The sequence below is a fragment of the Bubalus kerabau genome, chromosome 9 (assembly GCF_029407905.1).
Source record: "Bubalus kerabau isolate K-KA32 ecotype Philippines breed swamp buffalo chromosome 9, PCC_UOA_SB_1v2, whole genome shotgun sequence".
In the NCBI taxonomy this organism is placed as follows: Eukaryota; Metazoa; Chordata; class Mammalia; order Artiodactyla; family Bovidae; genus Bubalus; species Bubalus kerabau.
In genome coordinates this window covers 58,774,945-58,796,903 of record NC_073632.1, presented here as the reverse complement: position 1 = coordinate 58,796,903, position 21,959 = coordinate 58,774,945, and the positions used below count along the sequence as shown (strand labels likewise).

The following is a 21,959-nucleotide window of genomic DNA, read 5'->3' as shown; positions in this document are numbered from 1 at the left end:
AAGATTCAGACTTAAGGAGAACTGTAGAGCCGTGTTTCTCAAAGGGTGGCCCTCAGAGCAGCAGGAGCTGCTGCTAAGTCACTTCAGTTGTGTCCGACTCTGTGTGACTCCATAGATGGCAGCCCACCAGGCTCTGCCGTCCCTGGGATTCTCCAGGCAAGAACACTGGAGTGGGTTGCCATTTCCTTCTCCAATGCATAAAAGTGAAAGTGAAGTCTCTCAGTCATGTCCGACTCTTAGTGACCCCATGGACTGCAGCCTACCAGGCTCCACCATCCATGGGATTTTCCGGGCAAGAGCAGCAAGAGCAGCAATGCCTAACTAGTATTAGAAACGCAAATTCTACTGAATCAGAAGGCTTCCCAGGTGGCTCAGTGTTAAAGAATCTGCCAGACAATGCAGGAGATGTGGGTTTCATCCCTGGGTCAGGAAGATTCCCTGGAGAAAGAAATGGCAACACACTCCAGTATTCTTGCCTGAGAAATCCCATGGACAGAGAAGCCTGGCAGGCTACAGTCCATGGGGTCACAAAGAGTCAGACACAACTTAGTGACTAAACAACAACAACTGAATCAGAAGCTCTGGAGGTGAAACCACCAAAAGAGTGCTTATATGTGAAACTTAATACAACAAAGTAATATTGATGACAATTAACACTGACTCCTAAAGTTAACACAGAGCTGCTTTATTACTTCCTGTGCTATGGAAAGGTAAGACAAATGACAGGAGCTCCATTCTCACATGAATTTGCAGCAGATGTATTTTCTGAGTTCCAACAAGAGGTCTGGCAGTGTTTTCTGGATCTCTGAATGTAAGTATAAAGAAAATACCTACTTGTCAAAATCTATTCAATTGTGCAATTGAGGAACTTCCACCTAAACTTCAATCAGGAAGTGAGTCAGGAAGTGAATAATCTGCAATGTAATATCCTGAAAGGAAAATATCAAGGGAAGAAAGAACCTAATGAAATTCTATTAATGCCTTCCAAGTGATAAATCTGCTCCATGAAAATCATATTCTCATGGATTAATGTATTTGGCAATCCTTATCTGTATGAAATGATATTTTCAAAGACAAAATATGTAAAATCTTACTGCAGATGAACATTAACAGATGAATATGTACAATCAATTTTTTTCTATTTTGATGACAGGAAATATTAACACTGACTCCAAATAAGTGAAATGTTACCCTCCTCCAAAGTATTTTTTTCAGTTAGCAGAACTGCAATATAGAAAACTTCAATTATTTTTATGTTTTGAATTCTGTCAATAAAAATTTTGTGGAAATTCATTTTCTCTTGAGTTACATATGCACTTACAAAATAATCTCAATTTTTTGCCTCTTGGCCCACAGTATTCAGTATCCAGGTCTGCCTGAAATACTGCCTGAAATATTCAGTATCCAGGTTTTTACAGAAAATGTTTGCCAACCTCTGCCCTAGAACCAGATGCTTCACCTGGACACTTTTAAAGCACAGACTGACCGTACAGTATCTAAGCCCAGATCGCTTGGGTGTGTATGCTTGGCTCTGCCAGTAGCAGCTATGGTCATGAGATAAGTTCTTTGATCTTTCTTTGTCTTAGTTTCCTCACCTGTAAATGGGAGTAACCAATGGTATCTATCATACAGGGTCATTATGAAGACTAAATGAGTTATAAATGCAATCCACAGGAAACAGTGCCTCACAGGAAGTATTAATTCAATGATAGCTGTTAGCTTAAGAGAAAAGCACTACTTCACCCAGTTGGTAGTCAAATTATAAATCCCATCCTCCACTAGAAAAGACATTTAAGATGCTTACATACATTCCTGAGTGAAAAGCAAGTGCTTGAAGACAGTAATGGAGAATAAGCAAGCCCTTTTCTTACTGCCCTTTGCTTCTGCCATCAAACAGAAGATGTGGGGCGTATCAAAAGGACAGCAACTCTCATACAATGGTTTCTTATGTGGAGGAGACTGGATTACTATTTTAATATTTTAAATGTCACATACTACATTCTTTATATTCTATAAAAAGAATAGGCACAGTACTACTTGTAATTTATAATTTTAAAATTTGACATATGGCTGAATTCAATAATATATTCTTATTCATTCAACAACTATTTACTGAATGCCTACTATTTCCCACATGTATAAATTCACTAGCTTAAGAACTCTGGTAGGGGTAAAAATGCTTTCCTATACATACTATTGAGAGTATCTTCAAAAATTTCCTAGAGATATATATTAACTATGCTAATTTTTAACCCAAATATGCTTCTTCTTAAATGACTACATCTTATAACAAGAAATTATAGAGTAGTGCTGTCCAATATGATAACCACTAGCCTCAGGGAACTACTGAACACTTGAAATGTGGCTAGTACAACCTAGGAATGGAATTTTTAATTAAATTCAAGTTAAATAAAACAGCCACATGTGGCTAGTGGCTGCTATGTTGGACAGCAGAGTTCTATAGGATCACTCTAGGATGTGTGGATATTGGAAATTAACACTCTGCCCTGTGTGGGAAAATAAATTTTGTTACAGTAAACATTTAATATTAGTTTGGTATTTGGAACAGCCCTGCTTTTTCATTCCACAAAATATTTTCTGTCTACTTTCTTAGCAGCAGAACTAAATCAATTTACAATTAACAAAACAATGCTTCTTTTCTTTGTTTTCTCCACTATAGCTGGTTTCTGATTATTTAAGGTGCTGGGGCACAGAAAAAACAAATAAATAAAATCCACATATAATTCAGATGACTTAAAGCTTTCCCTCTGGCAAATTTTTAAGGCATCTGCTGAGCAGTTGTAAAATTATTTCATTTAGGACCTCTTGTTCTTATCTTTGCCCATCTTTTTATACTGTTACTATCCAACAGTAAAATAGATAAATATATCAGAAAAGTGGAGAAACTAAAAACTTTCAACTTGAATAATTAGTACATCAACTTAAAAAATAACCTTAACAGATGAAAAATAAGATTCTTCTTTCAAACAACTCTGACAATTTTGTACATACCAAACAGAATACTGGCCAGGTCATAAGGCTCATTATTAATAAGGCATCCTTACATGGAGGTGTGAAAAATTAATTTTATTTTTGCATAAATATCATGATACTTTATTGTCCAAAGTGCTCCTTTCAAAGTAAGTTAAAATGTTTCCATATTACTTTTATCAAACATGTAGTTACTGACTAAAGCATTATACCACTGATTAACCAAAGATAAAAATAATATGAGCCACTCAAATATTCTTAAAGGAAAGTGCTTACATTATTTTGTGAAAACATTTGTTTAAATCATTGATGCAGTGATTTAAGGGACAATTCCACATTTTTCTTTAAAATCCACAAATGTCTTAATGGGACATTAAGACATGCCCACCATTATAAAAACTAAACAAAACCAACCCCAAAACAAAACCCTACAAAAGCACACTCATTTTATTACAGGACATGTATGAAGTCACTGGGTAAAGCTCTTTTTTATGAACACTTTCGGAAAGCTCGCACTGAGTTCCAGCACAGCTCTATTATCAATCTGAGAACAGAAGGACACATCAAGTAAGGAGAGATCTTTGCAGGATTCCAGGAGTTTTCTTAAGGATGCCGGACTTACCATTCTTGTTCCTGTTTAAAAACAATACAAAACATTACACAACATTTATATAATATCCTGATAAAGAGTTCCTTTTGCTAATTATTTAAAATACATTTAAAATAGCATTTTAAAAATTAAAAACATTTCTTAAAAGACTTAATATTGAAATTGTCCTGTAAAAAAATTTTTTCCAGCCAAGCTGGCCAATCTAGGACCTGAATTTCATCAATAACCTACCCATCTGATTTTCATTCCTACCTCCTACCCTTTCCAATCAGCTCTTCCAGACTGTCCTATTTCTGTTCACCCCAGTTCAAAACTGTTTGCACATCTCATTTTCCTGAACCCATGGGTCAAATCGGGCCTCAATACTTACAATGATTCAACCTCTAATTCCATGCAGTGCAATTACTGAGCGACTACCCTGTAGAAACTTCTGTCTCACGGCACTGGAGATACAAAGATGAGTAAGACACATACCTGCCTTAAAGAACTCATTGACCAGAGTTGAAAGCAAATAAGTATAATACAACTTGATACGTTTTACAGTAAGTATAAAATGGCATGACTGGAAGACAAATGATGGCTGATGAGTACTATTTAGCTCATAATAAATTTGAAGTGATTATGGGGTATTCAGAAGGAATATAAATCATATAAATTATGTAAAGCACCTGATACATGGCAGGTACTCAATATATACCAAATATGACTAGGCTCTAAGATGTCATGTGTAGTAACTACAGATTTTCTAGGGAGGGAAAAAAAAAACAACAACCCACAATGGTATTGCGTATACATTCGTGGGATGGGGATTAAAGTTTCTAAAACAGTAGTCTATGCCTTTTGCTCTGAGAAATCCTGTCTTCTCCCCTCCCTGCCACAGACTCTAGAAGCTGTGACTATACTGCTATCCTGACTGTGACCAGCCCTGTGACAAACCAATGCAGACCCTCCTGGGAATTCAGAATTGGGATTCAGTAAAGTCTCCAGTGCCCAGTCAATCTCTTGAACTAAAGACATGGAAAACTGGGTCAGGATTGCTATATTTGGCCATGTGTACCCAGAGAAGCAGAGATGGCCAGCATGACAAAAGAAGAGCAAAGCAAGACCAGAGGGAGATGCAGACACAGCGCCTAAGGCAGCAGAGGGAGGGCATGGGGGACGGGGGCCTCAGTAGGCAAGACAGGAGAAGGAAGGAAAAAGAGGAAAAGGTCCCTCGCCTTTTGATGGTTTTCGGTCCCTCCTGAGGTCTGACCACAGCCAGCTTCTACCCATGGGATCTGAGATGGACACCTGTATCTTCATGATAATTGTCTTTTTTGTATGCTTTAGTTGGTGGCTCAGACGGTAAAGAATCTGCCTGCAATGTGGGAGATTGGGTAGGGCAGATTCCCTGGAGAAGGGAATGGCTACCCACTCCAGTATTCATGCCTGGAGAATTCCATGGACAGAAGAGTCTGGTGGGCTACAGTCCAAAGGGTCGCAAAGAGTCAGACACAACTGAGAGATTAACACTATACTGTAAGCTATCCTGATGGGGATTTTGTTATATAAGATCAGAAAACTTCACCGAAGCCTGTGAAGTTTTTCACCTAGGGTTGTGACCATTGTCTATTTGCCAGTCTTGGTCATTTGAATCTGAGTTTCCTGATAAACTGTTGTTGTTCAGTTGCTAAGTCGTGTCCAACTCTTTTGTGACCCCATGGACTGTAGCCCGCCAGACTCCTCTGTCCATCAGATTCCCCAGGCAAGAATACTGGAGTGGGTTGCCATTTCCTCCTCCAGGGGATCTTCTGGACCCAGGGATCAAACCTGTGTTTCCTGCATTGTAGCTTGGATTCTTTACCACTGAGCCACTAGGGAAGTCTTTCCTGATAAATTCAGAGCTCCTAAAGCCCAAGAGAATTTCAGGGAAGGAAGTCAGAGACTGAACGTTTAACTGGGCTAGTGTCCCCTGTCGTATTCTTCCAGGGCACTCTGTGCTGCTGTTCTGTTGTCTACTTAGGACACAGTCCTGTTTTTAGTCAGCTTGCTCTTTCAGGGCATTGAGTATCTCCAGTGTTGAAAACAAGGCCAAACACAGTATATGCTCAATAGGTGTGTACTCAACAAAAGGATGAAGGGATGGTGGCTCATTTCCCAATGCCATTACCCTGGTGTAGACCCTCATTAGATGGATTATTGCAGCCAATCTCTCTGAGTTTGATCTCTTCCTTCTCCAAGTCACCTACTACTCATTTCCAGGTAAGGATTCCTAAAACATAGCTCTAAATATATCACTCATACCCCTAACTGAAGCCCAGTAAGAGCTCTTCCTTGTTTAATTTTGTGCAGATTCCTCATCCTGGTGTTCAAAACTCCCCATGTTACCCTCCATTATACCAACATTTTAGATCAAATAAGACTGCCTATTCTCTAAAGATATCTTGTGACTTCAACTCCTCTGCTTTTGCTTCATGCTATTCTTTCTGCCTAAAATGCCCTCCTCCTCCAATTTCCTGCTCATTTTTTAAGTCTATCTTTCAAACACCTATTAGCCTTTAAAAATTTTTTTATTGTATATATTTATTTATTTTGGGCTATGCTGGATCTTTGTTGCTAAGCACGGGTTTTCTCTAGTTGTGGCTAGTAGGGGCTACTCTCTAGTTGTAGCATGTGGGTTTCTCACTGCAGTGGCTTCTCTTCTTGCAGAGCATGGGCTCTAAGACAACTGGGCTTCAGTAGTTGTGGCACATGGGCTCAGCTGCCCCGCAGCCTGTGGGATCTTCCTGGACCAGGGATCGAACCAGTGTCCCTGCATTGACAGACGGATTCTCAACCACTGGACCACCAGGGCAGTCCCCTATTAGCCTTTTGAATTAGCCTTTCCTTATTTCTCTGATCATCCATATTTCTCTGATTCCATGTCTCTGATATATATAAAAATATATATATATTTCTCTTTGCTTTGAGCCTCATCAAGATGGACTTGCTTCTAGCTTGCATTACAGTTATTTATATGCTTGTTTTATTCCTTCTTGCTAGGTTATCAACTCTCTGAAGACAGGTACTCTATCTTATTCAGCTTTGTACTGATAGATAAGTACATTTAGTATGAAGAAGTTATGCCACTTAACATTCATATGTGCTAATCAGAAAATGACAAATAAAATAATGAATATCAGCATGGTTTAACTAAGAATCCCTTTTAAAAGAAAACAATAAGGATTCTAACACTAAATGGTGAAAAGAAACCAAAAAACAATAAAAATACAGCACAGTGGTTAGAAGCAGAGACTCTGGTTCAAGTCCAGATTCCTTACTAGTCAGGAGCCCTGGACAAATCATTTAACCTGTTTCCACCTGTTTTCTCCTCTGTGGCTAATATATCTATTAATACCTCATGAGGTTATGGTGATGATTAAATAAGTTAAAATATGCTCAGAACAGTATAAAGCATACAGTCACTTTGGTGTTAACATTATGAATTATTATTAGTGATATTCTTTTACTGTGCTCTTTATATTTGAAATAAGATGCTCCAATATATTTGCATGATGGTCATCTTCCATTGAAAATTATATAATTATACTCAGCAAAATAAATAATGATACTCCCTTGCTCATACAAGTCACAAATATTTCAAAAGAAGTCATGATACTTCTTACCTGTATTTCTTTTATGTCTCTGTCAAGTAATTCATACATTCATAGACCAAACTTAGGCTACCTGACAACAGAACCCATGGTCCATAACAACTGTGCTTTGTTTTGGGATCAGTGTTACTTGTATCTTTGTAGTTTGGTTGCATCTCTTTCAGATACTGGCTACTCTCCATCTCTAGTGTATGTTTCGGGGTTTGAGGGTTTTTTTGGATGGGAAACTGTAATATAGATTTTAAACAACACTGGCACCGTCCTCTGAAGTGAAGCCTGATGGAATTCATGATTATTATTTTAATATAAATTTATTTATTTTAATTGGAAGCTAATTACTTTACAATATTGTATTGCTTTTACCATACATCAACATGAATCCACCACAGAATGATTATTTTTAAAGGCCTTTGGCTGCTTTTTCTCATTGTCCCTGTGACTCTTGACTTTTTTTTGAAAATTTCAAAGTATTTATCTTATAAAAAAAGTCTAGGCTAATTCAAGGGAGAACGTGAATAGGCAGGAAAAGAAACAAGCAAGTTAAGTGGGCGTGGTGTTTTGAAAAGACAGTACTGATCCTGGGATCAAAATCCTTGTACTTGACCCTTGCTCTGCTACATGTTAACTGCTGGCTCCAGCACCCTCAACTATGAAAAGACAAATGATATCCAGCTTTCTGAGCTATGAAGATGAAGGAGAATATAACACAAAGTATCTAGCCCAAAGTGTGTATATAATAAACAAGAAGTTTTTCCTAAATTTTTTTTAATCAACTGTTTTTTTTACTGATTTTTAAAAATGTATTTACTTTTACTGAAGTATAGTTGATTTATAATATTGTATTAGTTTCAGGTATATGGTATAATGATTCAGTAATTTTTGAAGATTATATTCCATTATAAGTTATTATAAGATACTGGATATAATTCTAGCATATATATATCTTTGTTGCTTAGTTTGTAACTATTAATCCCATATGCTTAATTTTCCATTCCTAAGTTTTTAAGAAACAATTTCTGCCTATAAGTAACTTTGATAAGTAACATGTGACTATATAAGCAACACCTACAAAGGTACCATAAGCCTGGACTGTGGAGAGATTTTAAGTGAAACCAGAAACACCAGTGCTGAAAATCTTCAGGTTTCCCTTTGGTTAAATGTTGAATAAACAGGAAAAGATATAACTAGCACTTCAAGGACTAATCTATTAGTATTAATAGATTACCAGAAACACAGTGCAAGTGTTTTGGTTCACAACTGTGTGGGCAATTATAACTGTGGCATTCTAGCAATTCTGGCCAACATCAGAAGTAACAGAATATCACACAGTTTCTGGCTGTAAATTGCAATAAAGACACAAGGAATCCCAGAATTGGGAAGGATTTTCAATAGCTCTGCCTTAGGGTAGAACTACTCCTAAAAGCACAATCATCAGGGATAGAGACAGTATTCTTTAATCAAGAATTTAACATCAAGAAGCCGTGTGTGTGTCTTGAATTCATTACACAAACGGATTATTTCTTATCTGTCAATAAAAATGGAGAACACGGCTCATCCAAACTCTCATTCTTCTCACTAGACCAAGAACTAAGGATTATTCAGAGCTTTCTGATAAGTTCAGTGATAAAATTCTGTTATTGCCCTCCCTCTCTTACTTAAGGACAGTTATAATTATCGAGACAACATTTTGATTGCATCCAAGATTTTTTTTTTCTTTATAAAATGTGTGAGATTAGCTTTTATGTCAAGGCTTTAAAACAAAACTTACAGACTGCACCTTACCTAATATGTCCAGTTGGCGTAATCTGGTACAATTACTGGCCAGTTCTTCGATGTCTGTGTCACACACCGACCTGTTAGCCGTTAGAAAGAGTTTCTGCAAGTTTGGAAGCTGGCGTGCCAGTCTGGCAAAGCACCCGGTGCTGCTCTGCAGAGTAGGGCACCAGCCGAGGTCAAGTTCCTCCAGAAGTGGACACCCAGAAGCCAGTTCGGCTATCCCGCTCTCAGTGATGTTCTTACACCTCCACAGATCCAGAGTCCGGAGTTTTTTACACTTGGCTCCTATCATGCTAGCTGTCACGTCGTAGTCTTCAATCTGGAAATCAAGTAATTTCAGTCTTTCCCATACTATGCTCAGAAACAGAAACTGTCTGGAGCATGTTCAACCATCCTTAATCACCTCCTGTTGTTTGCTTCCATGTAAACATCCCCACATTGAGGTTAATACAGATCTGCTCACTCATCTCCCAGAGTGGCCGCTGTTTCATAAAACGGCAAGAGTAATCACGTCCTTAAAATGGCACTTAAAAGAATTCCAGACAGGATGTTAATGAATTAAACCCAAAGGCAGCCTGAAATCCTCAAGTCCTCTCGGAGAATCTGAGGATTCTTTAGTGTATGCCTCCCATTTTGACAGCGCTGTTGCCACTTTGATAGGTAGGTAAGATCTCCCTGAGAAAGGTCTGTACTTTGATAGGCTCTAAAATAGTAAGTGAATATGTTGCTAGGACTAATAAGGATACTAGTTTTGGTTAAATGAGGTCCTTGGAGACTGAAAATGCAACCTGAAAATAATTTCGATGGTGATACATTAGCTGTTGTCAGTTATCAGAGGTGTCTAGTGATTTAACTCATGATCATGGGATAAGCTTCTACTAATCAAGAATTAAACATTGTTCATGGACTTTGACTGTTTTAATGATGTTTCTTTAAACAGATTCTTTTAAGAGTTTTATTTGCTTTTGTTATAATTGGGTATTGGCATTATCACCAGACATCAAAAAGAAATGAAACAGCAAACCTTTCCAATGATTACTTCCTTTTATTTCTTTATTCATATTTTCATCTACAATGTGCCAGCACTACTCCAGATATCAGCAACAGCAGTGAACCAAAAAAAAAAAAACAACAAAAAACCATGTTCATATTTCTTGGAAAGACATACAGACAGATAAGTGAGCAAAATAAATTCAGAGAGTGATAAGTAAAATAATAAAACAAGGTGCTGTGAGAGTGGTTACAGTGGCAGGGGTTGAAGGAGGGAGTAGCGGCTGCCAGGGTCTCTGGGAATGAGTGGGACACGTTCATAGATGTAATATGGAAAAACAGGTTCAATGTCAGGTAAAGCTAGAAAATACTGGCTTAAGAAAAGGCAAACTGTCTATTGTAGGACATACTATTGAAAATGTCAGGAGGAGGATATAGGAGCATCGTTTCCTAATTTTGACCCAGAATTCCTATCTGCCCTACTCTTTCCCATAAATACACAACTTTCTAAATTGAATATCTTTTAGGACTAACGTTCCATAGGTCAACTTTGGAAAATGTTGCCTGCTACTACACCTAATTCCAACTATAAACATACATAATTCCAACTCTAAAGTGCCTGTGATCAGAAGCCTGTTTTTCTAGAGAATGCTGCTCTATTTTATGGGGAGGTAATTAACAGGCAGAAACCTCTAGCCAAAGTTAAAACAGGGTCCTTACCAATCTAAAGAAGGCAGGCTAACAATAGGCAAAGATCCAAGTGACAGTAACTGGCTGGTGTGTTGTCACAGAAAGTGCCACGGAATGTCACTGAGCTCATGTAGAAGAGAAACTAGAAGGACCCAACAGAAGCCCATGAAATGGCTTGCTGCTGCTGTTGCTGCTGCTGCTAAGTCACTTCAGTTGTGTCCGACTCTGTGAGACCCCATAGAGAGCAGCCTACCAGACTTCCCAGTCCCTGGGATTCTCCAGGCAAGAATACTGGAGTGGGTTGCCATTTCCTTCTCCAATGGATGAAAGTGAAAAGTGAAAGTGAAGTCACTCAGTCGTGTCCAACTTTTAGAAACCCCATGGACTGCAGCCCACCAGGCTCCTCCATCCATGGGATTTTCCAGGCAAGAGTACCGGAGTGGGGTGCCATTGCCTTCATCCTGCTTATTAAGATCTTCCTAATAAGTGGATGAAAAACTGGAATGATTTAGGATTTACTGAGTCTGCTTTGAATGTGTGCGTGGAGGCGGGGGGCAGGGGCAGGAAACGAAAATAAAAAGGAATAGGTTGCTCCACAGTTAGTTATACTGGGAGATGCATTTCCTTTGAGTGTGTATGCACACACATGTACACAGAACACACATACATACACACACCAAGGGCTGTGCTGTCCCTTAAAGTGTCAGCACTATCTACTAACCATGCCATTTAGTTGAAAAACATTTAATTCATGCCATGAACTCGTTTAATGACATGTAAACTACAATTTTAAATCTCAAGATTATTTATTCCAAGAGTCCCTAGACTTTTGGACTTCACAGACCAGTGACACTTCAAAAATATGTGAGCATCAACATAGGCTTGTGGCCATCATTTTATCTTACTCAATAAGGGCAGTAAAACAAACACAGAAGCAAACAAAATAAATTTATCTACTATCATCAACATTTCCAGGAAATAATCTCAGATCTCAAAAACTAAAATTAGCCTCATGAAAAAGTTACCAAACTACTGGCATTTGGGTATGATTGATTCACTATTTTGTAAAGAAGCCCAGAGAGGTAAATAGCTTGTCTGAGATAACATATTACTTGAGGCAGAACCACCCACTTTACACCACACTGTACTTCTCTCCTTGTTCTCACAGATAAGTAATGTCCTTGTTTCAAAGACAAACTCTTCAATTTAAGAAAAATGTTTGAAAGTGGGGTGCACAGTTGTTAACCATAAATCTGAAAAGCTGCAGGTGGGTGTGGGGTGAGTCAGGATAAAATTCACCCATGGGAAGAAAAAATAATTTTCCAATACTTACCATGACACAACTACCCAAACTGAGGTGCTGAAGGTCTGAACAGAAGTTCAAAATGCTGAGTAGGGCTGTTTGCTGCCATTGGGACCCACATCAGACGCAAATAAGGAAAAAGAAAGAAAGTGAAACAAAGAGGTCAATTAGACATTAGGGGCTGTCACTGCTTTTCCTGAAACAGAGCTCAAAACCTCAGTTACAGACACCACAAATGCCATTTAATGAGTCCCCAGGTGTTCACACCATTGATTGGCTTGGAGTCAAGGTAATCATTACTCGTCTCCACATAAGTCGTCACTCTGTATATGATTTTGCATGTCCTAAAGACACTTATATTCCCTATGACCTCTCAGTGTATTTCCCAAAGGTAAGCAATTTGAAAGCCTGGTGAAGACGAAATAACAAGATAAGCCAAACCATCCCTCCTAAAACACACATACACACGCACACACACACCGAGAGCTGGTGACAGTGTAGAACAGCACAGCTTTGACATTCACTGATCAGCTGCAGCCTGATGGAACTGCCAATAGCCACCCCAAATCAGGATGGAGCCAGTGACTTTAATGTCAAAGGATTCTCTTTGTTGACAAGGATCCCAACAACCATCGAGCACCTGTCACTAGCAACATGCTGACTGAAACGTATATAATGTGAGCTTTCTAGTCATGTTCCTGCCATTTCAGCCCATCCATCCTGGGCAGTGAAAACAGTCTCACCACTAAAGAAACCCAAAGGTGTGCGAGACTGCTACATAATCATGGTTCCTGAAACATCTCTAAACAATCAAAATCTCACTTGATTACATGCCCACTGTGACAAATTTTAAAACAATGCAAAACATTCAGATTACTAGTTTTTCTTTTATAAACTAAAAAAAAAAACTACTACTCAAACATGTGGCAAACTTTCTAAATATTTGAGCTAAATAAATAACATCTAACAAAATTAAAATGATAGTATTTAACCTCTGTTTAATCTATTTCAAGTGTTACAAAACCAAAAAAAAAAAAATAGCAGTGCTATATTTAAAATGGATTACCAACAAGGACCTACTGAATAGTAAATGGAACTCTGCTCAATGTTATGTGGCAGCTGGGATGGGAGGGGTGTTTGGGGGAGAATGGATACATGTATATGTATGGCTGAGTTCCTTCACTGTTCACAGCTAATTATACTTATTTAGGCAAATATTTTACAATAACTTACACAGTCTGCATATTAAATTGAGAATTAAAACTTCATTTAATTGTAGATAAAAATGATCATTTTTCATTCCTACCTTAAAAAAGGAACTAACATAGAACATAAGAGATTCATATTGAATGATACCACACATCTTTCCTAAATAAGAGATGAGAGATCAAATGCTGATACCAAGGTATGAGGGGATAAGAATGACCTTGGAAGAGATGCTGTGAGGAATGTAACAAGGAGTCAAATAGAGATAAATAAAACGGTTGACTGGTAGCACTGAGGTGAGCAAGCACAAGTTAACAGTTTCCTGACTTTCTCCAGCAGAGCTCATGATAAGCCAGAGACTGTGGGAATGCCCAGATATCAGTTCAGGTCGGTCACTCAGTTGTGTCTGACCCTGCAACCCCATAGACTGTAGCACACCAGGCATCCCTGTCCATCACCAACTCCCAGAGCTTGCTCAAACTCATGTCCATCGAGTCAGTGATGCCATCCAACCATCTCATCCTCTGTTGTCCCCTTCTCCTCCTGCTTTCAATCTTTCCCAGGTATAGAGCACACCTCTATAGATCAGCCGGCAATCTCTCCAAATCCAGTTAACCAATCTAGAGTATCTTTAGTATCTTTTCTTTTCTCTATTCTATTAGTATTCAGAATGAAAGTACTACTATTGATGATAAAGCAAAAAGCAGAAACTGCCTCTTCACTTCCAGGCATAAAATGACCTGATTTTAGAGAGACCACAGACTCAATGATTTAGAGCAGGAGTCAATGAAACACGGCTCATTGGCCTATTGTCTGTTTTCATAAATAAAGTTTTGTTGAAACAAGGCACACCCATTTCTTTCTGTATTGTTTATAACTTTTCACTCTACAGCAGCAGGGCTGAGTAGTTAAGACAGAGACCATATGGCCTGCAAGGTCGAAAATATTTACTGTCCTCAGAATGAACGGGCCCACCTCCAACTTAAGAAAACAATTCTACCTTAATGACTATTTGAAGCACTTCTACACTTCTAGAACGCACAAACAGATGGATTAAAGCTACATTAAGGGTACTACAAAAAAGGTATTCAGAAATAAAAACTGAACAATTTTATGAACCTCTCATTTAAAAGATATAAGATACCTTTAAGGTCCCCAAATTGACAAATTCTGCTGGTTAGTCCTGTAAAATTCAATATAAGCATAAGAATAGCTCTATAAAATTAAAATACAATTTAGTTAGTAGCTTTAATAATGCAAAGCAGCAGATTCATTTTCAAATGAGTTTGCAATTTTTAAACAAAGGTCAACGTTATTTAAATCACTGTGGAAAGGGAGTTACTAAGAAATGACTGGATCCATGTTAATTCCTTCTACAGAATTTTCAAACCATACTCTAGGTCAGTAGTCCCCAGCCTTTTAGGCACCAGTGACAGGTTTCCTGGAAGATAATTTTTCCACGGACCAGGGTTGGGGCGACCAGTTTGGGGATGATTAAAGTACACTATATTTATTGTGCACTTTATTTCTATTATTACATCAGCTCTACCTCAGATCATCAGGCATTAGATCCCAGAGGTTGGGACCCCTGCTCTAGATGAATGCTGGCACCTGGTAAGTAGGATTTCCACTCATAGAGAAAGAATCCTTTTGCATTCTACCTGAAATCTACCTACTGGCCTTAATCAGCAGCTTCAAAAATCCAATGGATAACTATAGGTTACAGGGAATTATTACTGCCTCTACTTGTTACAAGGAAATTTATTAAGAAATAAAGGAGGGATTCCCTGGTGGCTTGTGGGAAAGAAGCTGCCTGCCAATAAAGGAGACACTGGTATATTGCCTGGTCCAGGAAGATCCCACATGCCATGGAGCAACTAAGCCTTTGCGCCACAACTATTAAGCCTGTGCTCTAGAACCCAGGAGTCCCAAATACTGAGCCCACCTGCCACAACTACTAAAGCCCTAGCACTCTGGAGCCTGATCTGCAACAAGAGAAACCATTGCAATGAGAAGCCTGCACATCACCCTGAAGAAGAGCCTCTGCTCACTGAAACTAGCAGAGCCTCTGCAGCCATGGAGACCTAGCACAGCCAAAAATAAATAAATAAAAAGTTTTAAAAAGCATATGTAAAAGATGAAAGAAAATAGAAATTCAAATTTTCATTGACGGTTTTTTTAAGTGATGCTATCCATAAAGTAATCTCCTATCATAATCTCCTTTCTTCCAGACTTCTAAAGGGCTAAGCAAAAATCCTTAATAAAATGATAACTGATGCTTATTATACTCACATATAAGTTTTAGATAGTCCAGATTTAGAGCTCAGTAGAATAACAATTATATATATATATCATGCACATTTTATAATATAATGAGACCTTATATAATCTACATATGCAATTTTATGATCACTATTTTACATTAATATAGGTTTATAATTATTGTAACTAGTTAATACATTTTACAATTAAAATTTTTTACAGTTAAAAATTGTTGCTTATCTTTAATAACGAATACAACCCTTACTTACAACACTCTTAATATAGGATGGTAGAATTTTTTAAATCAGTATTTTCTACTCTAAAACATGATTCCTAGACAGCATATTAATGAAACAGATAACAAGTCTATATATCACAAACATACATTAACTAAAATAGACTAGTGACATCACCTTATCACAAATGTGCTTTCACTGATGATGTTTCAAACACATCAGAGCTGTAACTACAAGTAATGAGATGAGAGGTTAGAAAAGTATATTCACCAATGAATATTTATAAATTTACATAAGAAATACCACCAAAGAAATCCTAAGAACACAGTAACTCAATTATTGAAATTTAAGATACACATACATGTATGAATTTCTCTTTCTCTAATTTTTTTGGGGCCCAGCATTCCAATATCAATAAATTTGGGTAAGAGAAATATAAACTAAAAGTTGAAGTATTTTAAGAACTATTTAAAGTACTTGAAACTAACTATATTTAGGATATTTAAACTCAATTACTTTATAGATGTTTGTATAAATCATCTACTACAAACTGTTCCTTTTATACTGTTTAAATATATAATATGATACGGTTTATATACTGATACATAACCACAACTTGAAAATAATATTGTCTTTAATAGGTTAAACCTGAAGATCAACATTGTGGTGGAAAAGCTAGACTTGTGATTGAGCTCTAAAAAGAGAATATTCAAGATCATGTCATTATTCAGTCGCTCAGTCGAGTCTGACTCTTTGCAACCTCATGGACAGCAGGCTTCCATATCCCTCACCATCTCCCAGAGTTTGCCCAAGAAACTATCTTGGGCGAGTTAAATAAGCAGAGTGACAATATAGAGTCTTGTCATACTCCTTTCCAATTTTGAACCAGTCCATTGTTCCATGTCAGATTCTGTTTCTTCTTGACCTTCATACAGATTTCTTAGGAGAGTTAAGGTGGTCTGGTATTCCCATCTCTTTAAGAATTTTCCAGTTTGTTGTGATCCACACAGTCAAAGGCTTTCACAGAGTCAATGAAGCACATGTTTTTCTGGAATTCTCTTGCTTTCTGTATAATCCAATGAATGTTGCCAATTTGATCTCTGGTTCCTCTGTATTTTCTAAATCCAACTTGTACATCTGGAATTCCTCTGTTCACGTTCTGCTGATGGTTAGCTTGAGGATTTTGAGCATTAGCTTGCTAGCATGAGTGCAATTGTGTGGTAGTTTGAACATTTTTGGCACTGCCCTTCTTTGGGGTTGGAATGAAAATTGACCTTTTCCATCGTCAAATTCCAAAAACCAATGCGTGTGAAACAACAAAACCTAAGACTAAATCGCACACATTTGCCTTGCCCTATAGTCTCATTTCAGAGTTTATTTTTACCATGGTAGTGAATCTCTCCTATAATAATACAGTTGAACACATCTTTGGTCACAGATGACTAAACCAATTATTTTCCATATCAACCCATGATGGATGATGGCAGAGATGTACAGTCAAAAAGTCATGGCACTTTGCATACCAGCTGAGCTGGGCTGTAACCTTACTGCCTACATTAACAGAAAGAATGCTTTGATCTGAGAGTTAAGGGTTGGATTGTTTAGAGAGCACTGGAGACAAGTCTGAAGCACACTTGGTTGACACTGTTCATCTAAATGATGCTCAGGTGAAGAGGGTACACGCGTCCAAAGACTATCTTCTTCCAAAAGCATACCTTTCCTTCCTGTTAAGAGGAAGTTATTGATCTGCTTTGTGCTGAAGTCTTGAAGCATTTAAGTCACATAAGTAATGCTCATGGTTCTCATTCTAAACTCACTATACAGGTCTCATAACTGTAATTTGGTTTCCCCTGTGATGTGCTAACAGTGAAAGAATGTGTTAATCAGCTGTCTCTAATGAATGTGTCCTTACCAGGTAGATTGCTTATACCGGGTATATTGCTTACTGTAATGATTGTGGATGATAAAGAATCTGACCCCCAAGAAGCCAAAAGGCTTCTCACCGTAGCTGAATCATAGCCAATCACACAGGTCACAAACACTCACCTCCACCAAAAGCCTCATATTTCCACTGGCACTTCTATAAACCCATCCAAGATAGAAAAGAAGTATAGACATATTCTTTCCTGGAGACCTATATTAAGGACTTTAAAAAGTTTGTTAGTTTTAGAATATAATATATGAAAAGTTATTAAAATCTTAATTCTTGATTCTGTTTAAAAACAAATAATTATTAATATCTTTTGTTTTCAGTTCAGTGCAGTTCAGTTGCTCAGTTGTGTCTGACTCTGCGACCCCATGAATCGCAGCACGCCAGGCCTCCCTGTCCATCACAAACTCCCAGAGTTTACCCAAACTCATGTCCATCGAGTCAGTGATGCCATCCAGCCATCTCATCCTCTGTCGTCCCCTTCTTCTCCTGCCCCCAATCCCTCCCAGCATCAGAGTCTTTTCCAATGAGTCAAGTCTTAGCATCAGGTGGCCAAAGTATTGGAGTTTCAGCTTCAGTATCAGTCCTTCCAATGAACACCCAGGACTGATCTCCTTTAGGATGGACTGGTTGGATCTCCTTGCAGTCCAAGGGACTCTCAAGAGTCTTCTCCAACACCGCAGTTCAAAAGCATCAATTCTTTGGCGCTCAGCTTTCTTCACAGTCCAACTCCCACATCCATACATGACCACTGGAAAAACCATAGCCTTGACTAGATGGACCTTTGTTGGCAAAGTAATGTCGCTGCTTTTGAATATGCTATCTAGGTTGGTCATAACTTTCCTTCCAAGGAGTAAGTGTCTTTTAATTTCATGGCTGCAGTCACCATCTGCAGTGATTTTGGAGCCCCCAAAAATAAAGTCTGACACTGTTTCCACTGTTTACATGTTATCTAGCTAAATGAAGCTCTCTAAAATGGACTGCATTTTAGGTACAGCTAATAACAGCCTGCATTAGTCAACAGAGGTGACCAAAGTAGGTTCTTCCTACTTGAAGTGTTCCTCTTGATCTTGATCTCAGTCAGTAACCTGCACTGGTTTTGGCGAGAGGCCATTCCTCCTCCTGAGTTTGTTAGCTGCACTCATTCTACTAAAAGAAAGGTCAGGGACTTCCCATACCATCCAGTGGTTAAGGCTCTGCACACGTCCACTGCAGGGGGTCTAGGTTCGATCCCTGGTCAGGCAGCTAAGATCCCACAGTCCTGTGACTTGGCCAAAAGCTTTTAAAAATAAATAAACAATATAAAGGCAATCCGTGCTCTACTTCCCAATATACATAAATGTGTTCTTTAAATCAAGTAAGAATGCAGCCAGAAGAACATCATTATCTATGTGTCAGAAAGCAAATTCATGGCACTAAATCAAATCATACTGTTTTCAAAAGACATGCATCTTCTGTAGGAAAGCCCAGGTGCTCTCATCAACAGATGGGAGTGGTACACATTTTACTTATATATAAACCAGCACAGAAAAAAGAAAACAGGAAATGAGTTTTGATATTCAACAGAAGTAAAGATCAACTGCTTTTGTTTGTCCTCTTGTCCATGAAGATGAAGGCAGTGGGGCCCTTGAAACTGTTGTCCCAGCGCAGTGAGCCAGGTACACAGTTGCTGTACCACACTTACGGGTCACTGTCATATACTAGTCCCCTACAAAACCTATAATCAGTTTTTTCACTTCTTCAAATTCTTTCAATTTATGCTCTATCATTCTTGAAGTGAGGCAATCAAAACTGGATGCAGGTGTTCCATTTATAACTTCAACTTTTAAAAAAACACTCTTGGTTCTCTTGTCTGCTGCTAAGCAACAGAATGACATTCTTACTGAGCAACCTGCACACCCCAACTCACCCCCAACTCCAGATATTTTTTCCCCCAAAACAAAGAAAAGGTAAACAGGTTGAAACTCCTAACACTAATCCAGATTGCTTTAGATAATGTGAAGGCCTTCTCTTGAAGTCACTTTTTGTGCAATATGTTAAAAAGCTATCCTATGCCATCCTGTACAAGTTGTATTAGTTTGCTAGAACTGCCATGACAAAATACTGTAGACTGGGTAACTTAAACAACAGAGATTAATTTTTTCACAATTCTGGAGGCTAGAAGTCTGAGATCAAGGTGTTAGCAGGGCTAATTTATTCTCAGGCCTCTCCTCTTGGCTTGAAACCTGCCATTTACTTTTGGTGCTTTCATATGGTCTCCCCTCTGTGTGTCTGTGACCTAATCTCTGCTCATAAGGAAACCACTCATATTGGATTAGGCCCCGTCCTAATGACCTCATTTAACTTAATCATCCCTTGAAAGACCCTATCTCCAAATATTGTCTGTCACATTATGAGGTACTAGGGGTCAGGACTTCAACATAATAAGTTTTGGGGAGACACAATTCAGCCCATGGAACAAGTATTTAAGAATAGTTGCAGAAATAGGCCCCTTTAGGGGTAAAGGAGAGTTATATCTTTATTACTTTCAAATGGTTCAGGAAAAAATATGCATAAAGTAGAGCAATCTATTTTGTATGCAACTTTTTATAAGTCTAAAATTATTTCAAAATAAAAGCTCTTTCCTTGTAAATATTTAAGAGTCTATTTCATGAGTTAAATTTCTACAGCTCTCTCTCACAAAAATACATCATCATGTATGGCTAAAGAAGGACTTGTAATTAATGTTTATCATAAGTAACAAGAATCTTGTGAATAGAGATAAAAAGGACAAAAAGAACTTAAAGTCTTTCCAATCATTACTTATCTCACTCTACTATAATAACTTCCTTGTCATTAATGGTAGAAGAAACTAACTACAATTAAAGTCTTCTTCATGTTTGTCCCCATCTTTTGCCTTAAGTCTTGCCTATACAATCATCAAGGACCTACCAAATTCAGTAAAAAGAAAATTACTGCATTTAACCACTCGTTTCACTAGTTATTCTGAGATCACGCATTAAATAGGGTCTTAACCTTAGCATATGGGTCATTTCTGTTCTCCATCCCTTTGCACTATCTTTTCATCAGGCATACAGTTACAGCCCTGCATCTACTGAAATTCAATCAATGTATATATACCCGTAACTCTGAAAAGAGATTATCTAATGATTTTTTTTCTCTCTCTCTCTTTTTTTTTTTTGATGTTTTAAGAAAACATTTGCTATCTCTGATGAAGTAATTTTTCATCACAATCCTAAACATATCTAAGGAAGGAAAAAGATCTCATGAAATAAACAAAACAAAGTATTCTCACTATCTTTTAGAGCTAAAAATTCGGAACAAATACAAGTTCAAAAAAATTTTTTACAAGTTTTCCAAGTTGTAGATCTCCCATCCATCTGCTTAGCTGATGTGGTTATTCTGTAGAAAGACAAACTTATCTGATGCTTACTAACTTATCAAACAAAGAAAAGAGAAACTGACAAGCAAGAGCTATCACTCATTCATTCAACACAGGTTTACCAAGTATCTACTATATATATTCACTATAGTGAATACCAGACAATGTTCTACATACTAGCTGTAAAGACATAAACAGTCAAACATGATCCCTCTCATTATGGAGTTTATAAGTTAGGAATGTACTTTCCTTTTACCAGAAACAGATCAGAAGCATGAAAGCAGCTATTTAACCTAAGTCCCTCATAGCACATGCTGCTGCTGCTGCTGCTGCTAAGTCACTTCAGTTGTGTCCGACTCTGTGCAACCCCATAGACGGCAGCCCACCAGGCTCCCCCGTCCCTGGGATTCTCCAGGAAAGAGTACTGGAGTGGGTTGCCATTTCCTTCTCCAATGCATGAAAGTGAAGTCCCTCAGTGGCATCCGACTCTTAGCGACCTCATGGACTGCAGCCTACCAGGATCCTCCATCCATGGGATTTTCCAGGCAAGAGTACTGGAGTGGGGTGCCATTGCCTTCTCCCATAGCACATGATGGAAAAGATATTCCTATTTAGGAGTATCTATAAGAATACTTCACAAAGTTGGGAATAATTTGTAGGATTATGCTGAAAAAATCTATACTATCATTTTCACATGTACACAAGTCTATCTAATTTACAGTGTGATGTTATTTACAAGTATGATCTAATTTGGTCTTCTCAATAGCCTATGTGATAGGGTAAATTTTTTAACAGGTAAACTTTCAGCTTAGTATAAGTGACTTTCTTAAGCACATAAATCTTTAAAGTGGGAAAACCAAGAGAACTGTTTTATGATGTGGGTCTCTTATACAGACTAAAAACCAAATATCTTCCCAATTTTTACATTATAAAATAATGTCTGAATCAGAT

The 21,959-nt window shown here is 37.9% G+C and overlaps 1 protein-coding gene and 1 long non-coding RNA gene across 3 annotated transcripts in view; both read right to left on the bottom strand.

The window, feature by feature from the left end:
• Window positions 1-3,066: 3,066 nt before the first annotated feature.
• Window positions 3,067-21,959, bottom strand: part of FBXL4 (F-box and leucine rich repeat protein 4) — a 74,423-nt gene continuing 55,530 nt past the window's right edge. For both annotated transcript variants that reach the window (XM_055535422.1, XM_055535423.1), the window contains exons 7-9: window positions 12,023-12,094; window positions 9,016-9,328; window positions 3,067-3,624 (exon numbers count right to left, since the gene is read on the bottom strand). In XM_055535422.1, coding sequence (XP_055391397.1) covers window positions 3,461-3,624; window positions 9,016-9,328; window positions 12,023-12,094 — 549 coding nt within the window. In that variant the 3' untranslated portion in view covers window positions 3,067-3,460. The remainder of the gene's footprint in view (window positions 3,625-9,015; window positions 9,329-12,022; window positions 12,095-21,959) is intronic.
• On the bottom strand, window positions 12,101-21,332 carry LOC129619919 (uncharacterized). The gene is made up of 3 exons (XR_008698289.1): window positions 17,743-21,332; window positions 15,874-15,926; window positions 12,101-14,381 (listed from the first exon to the last, which is right to left on the bottom strand). It is a non-coding gene; the product is annotated as an uncharacterized LOC129619919 (long non-coding RNA).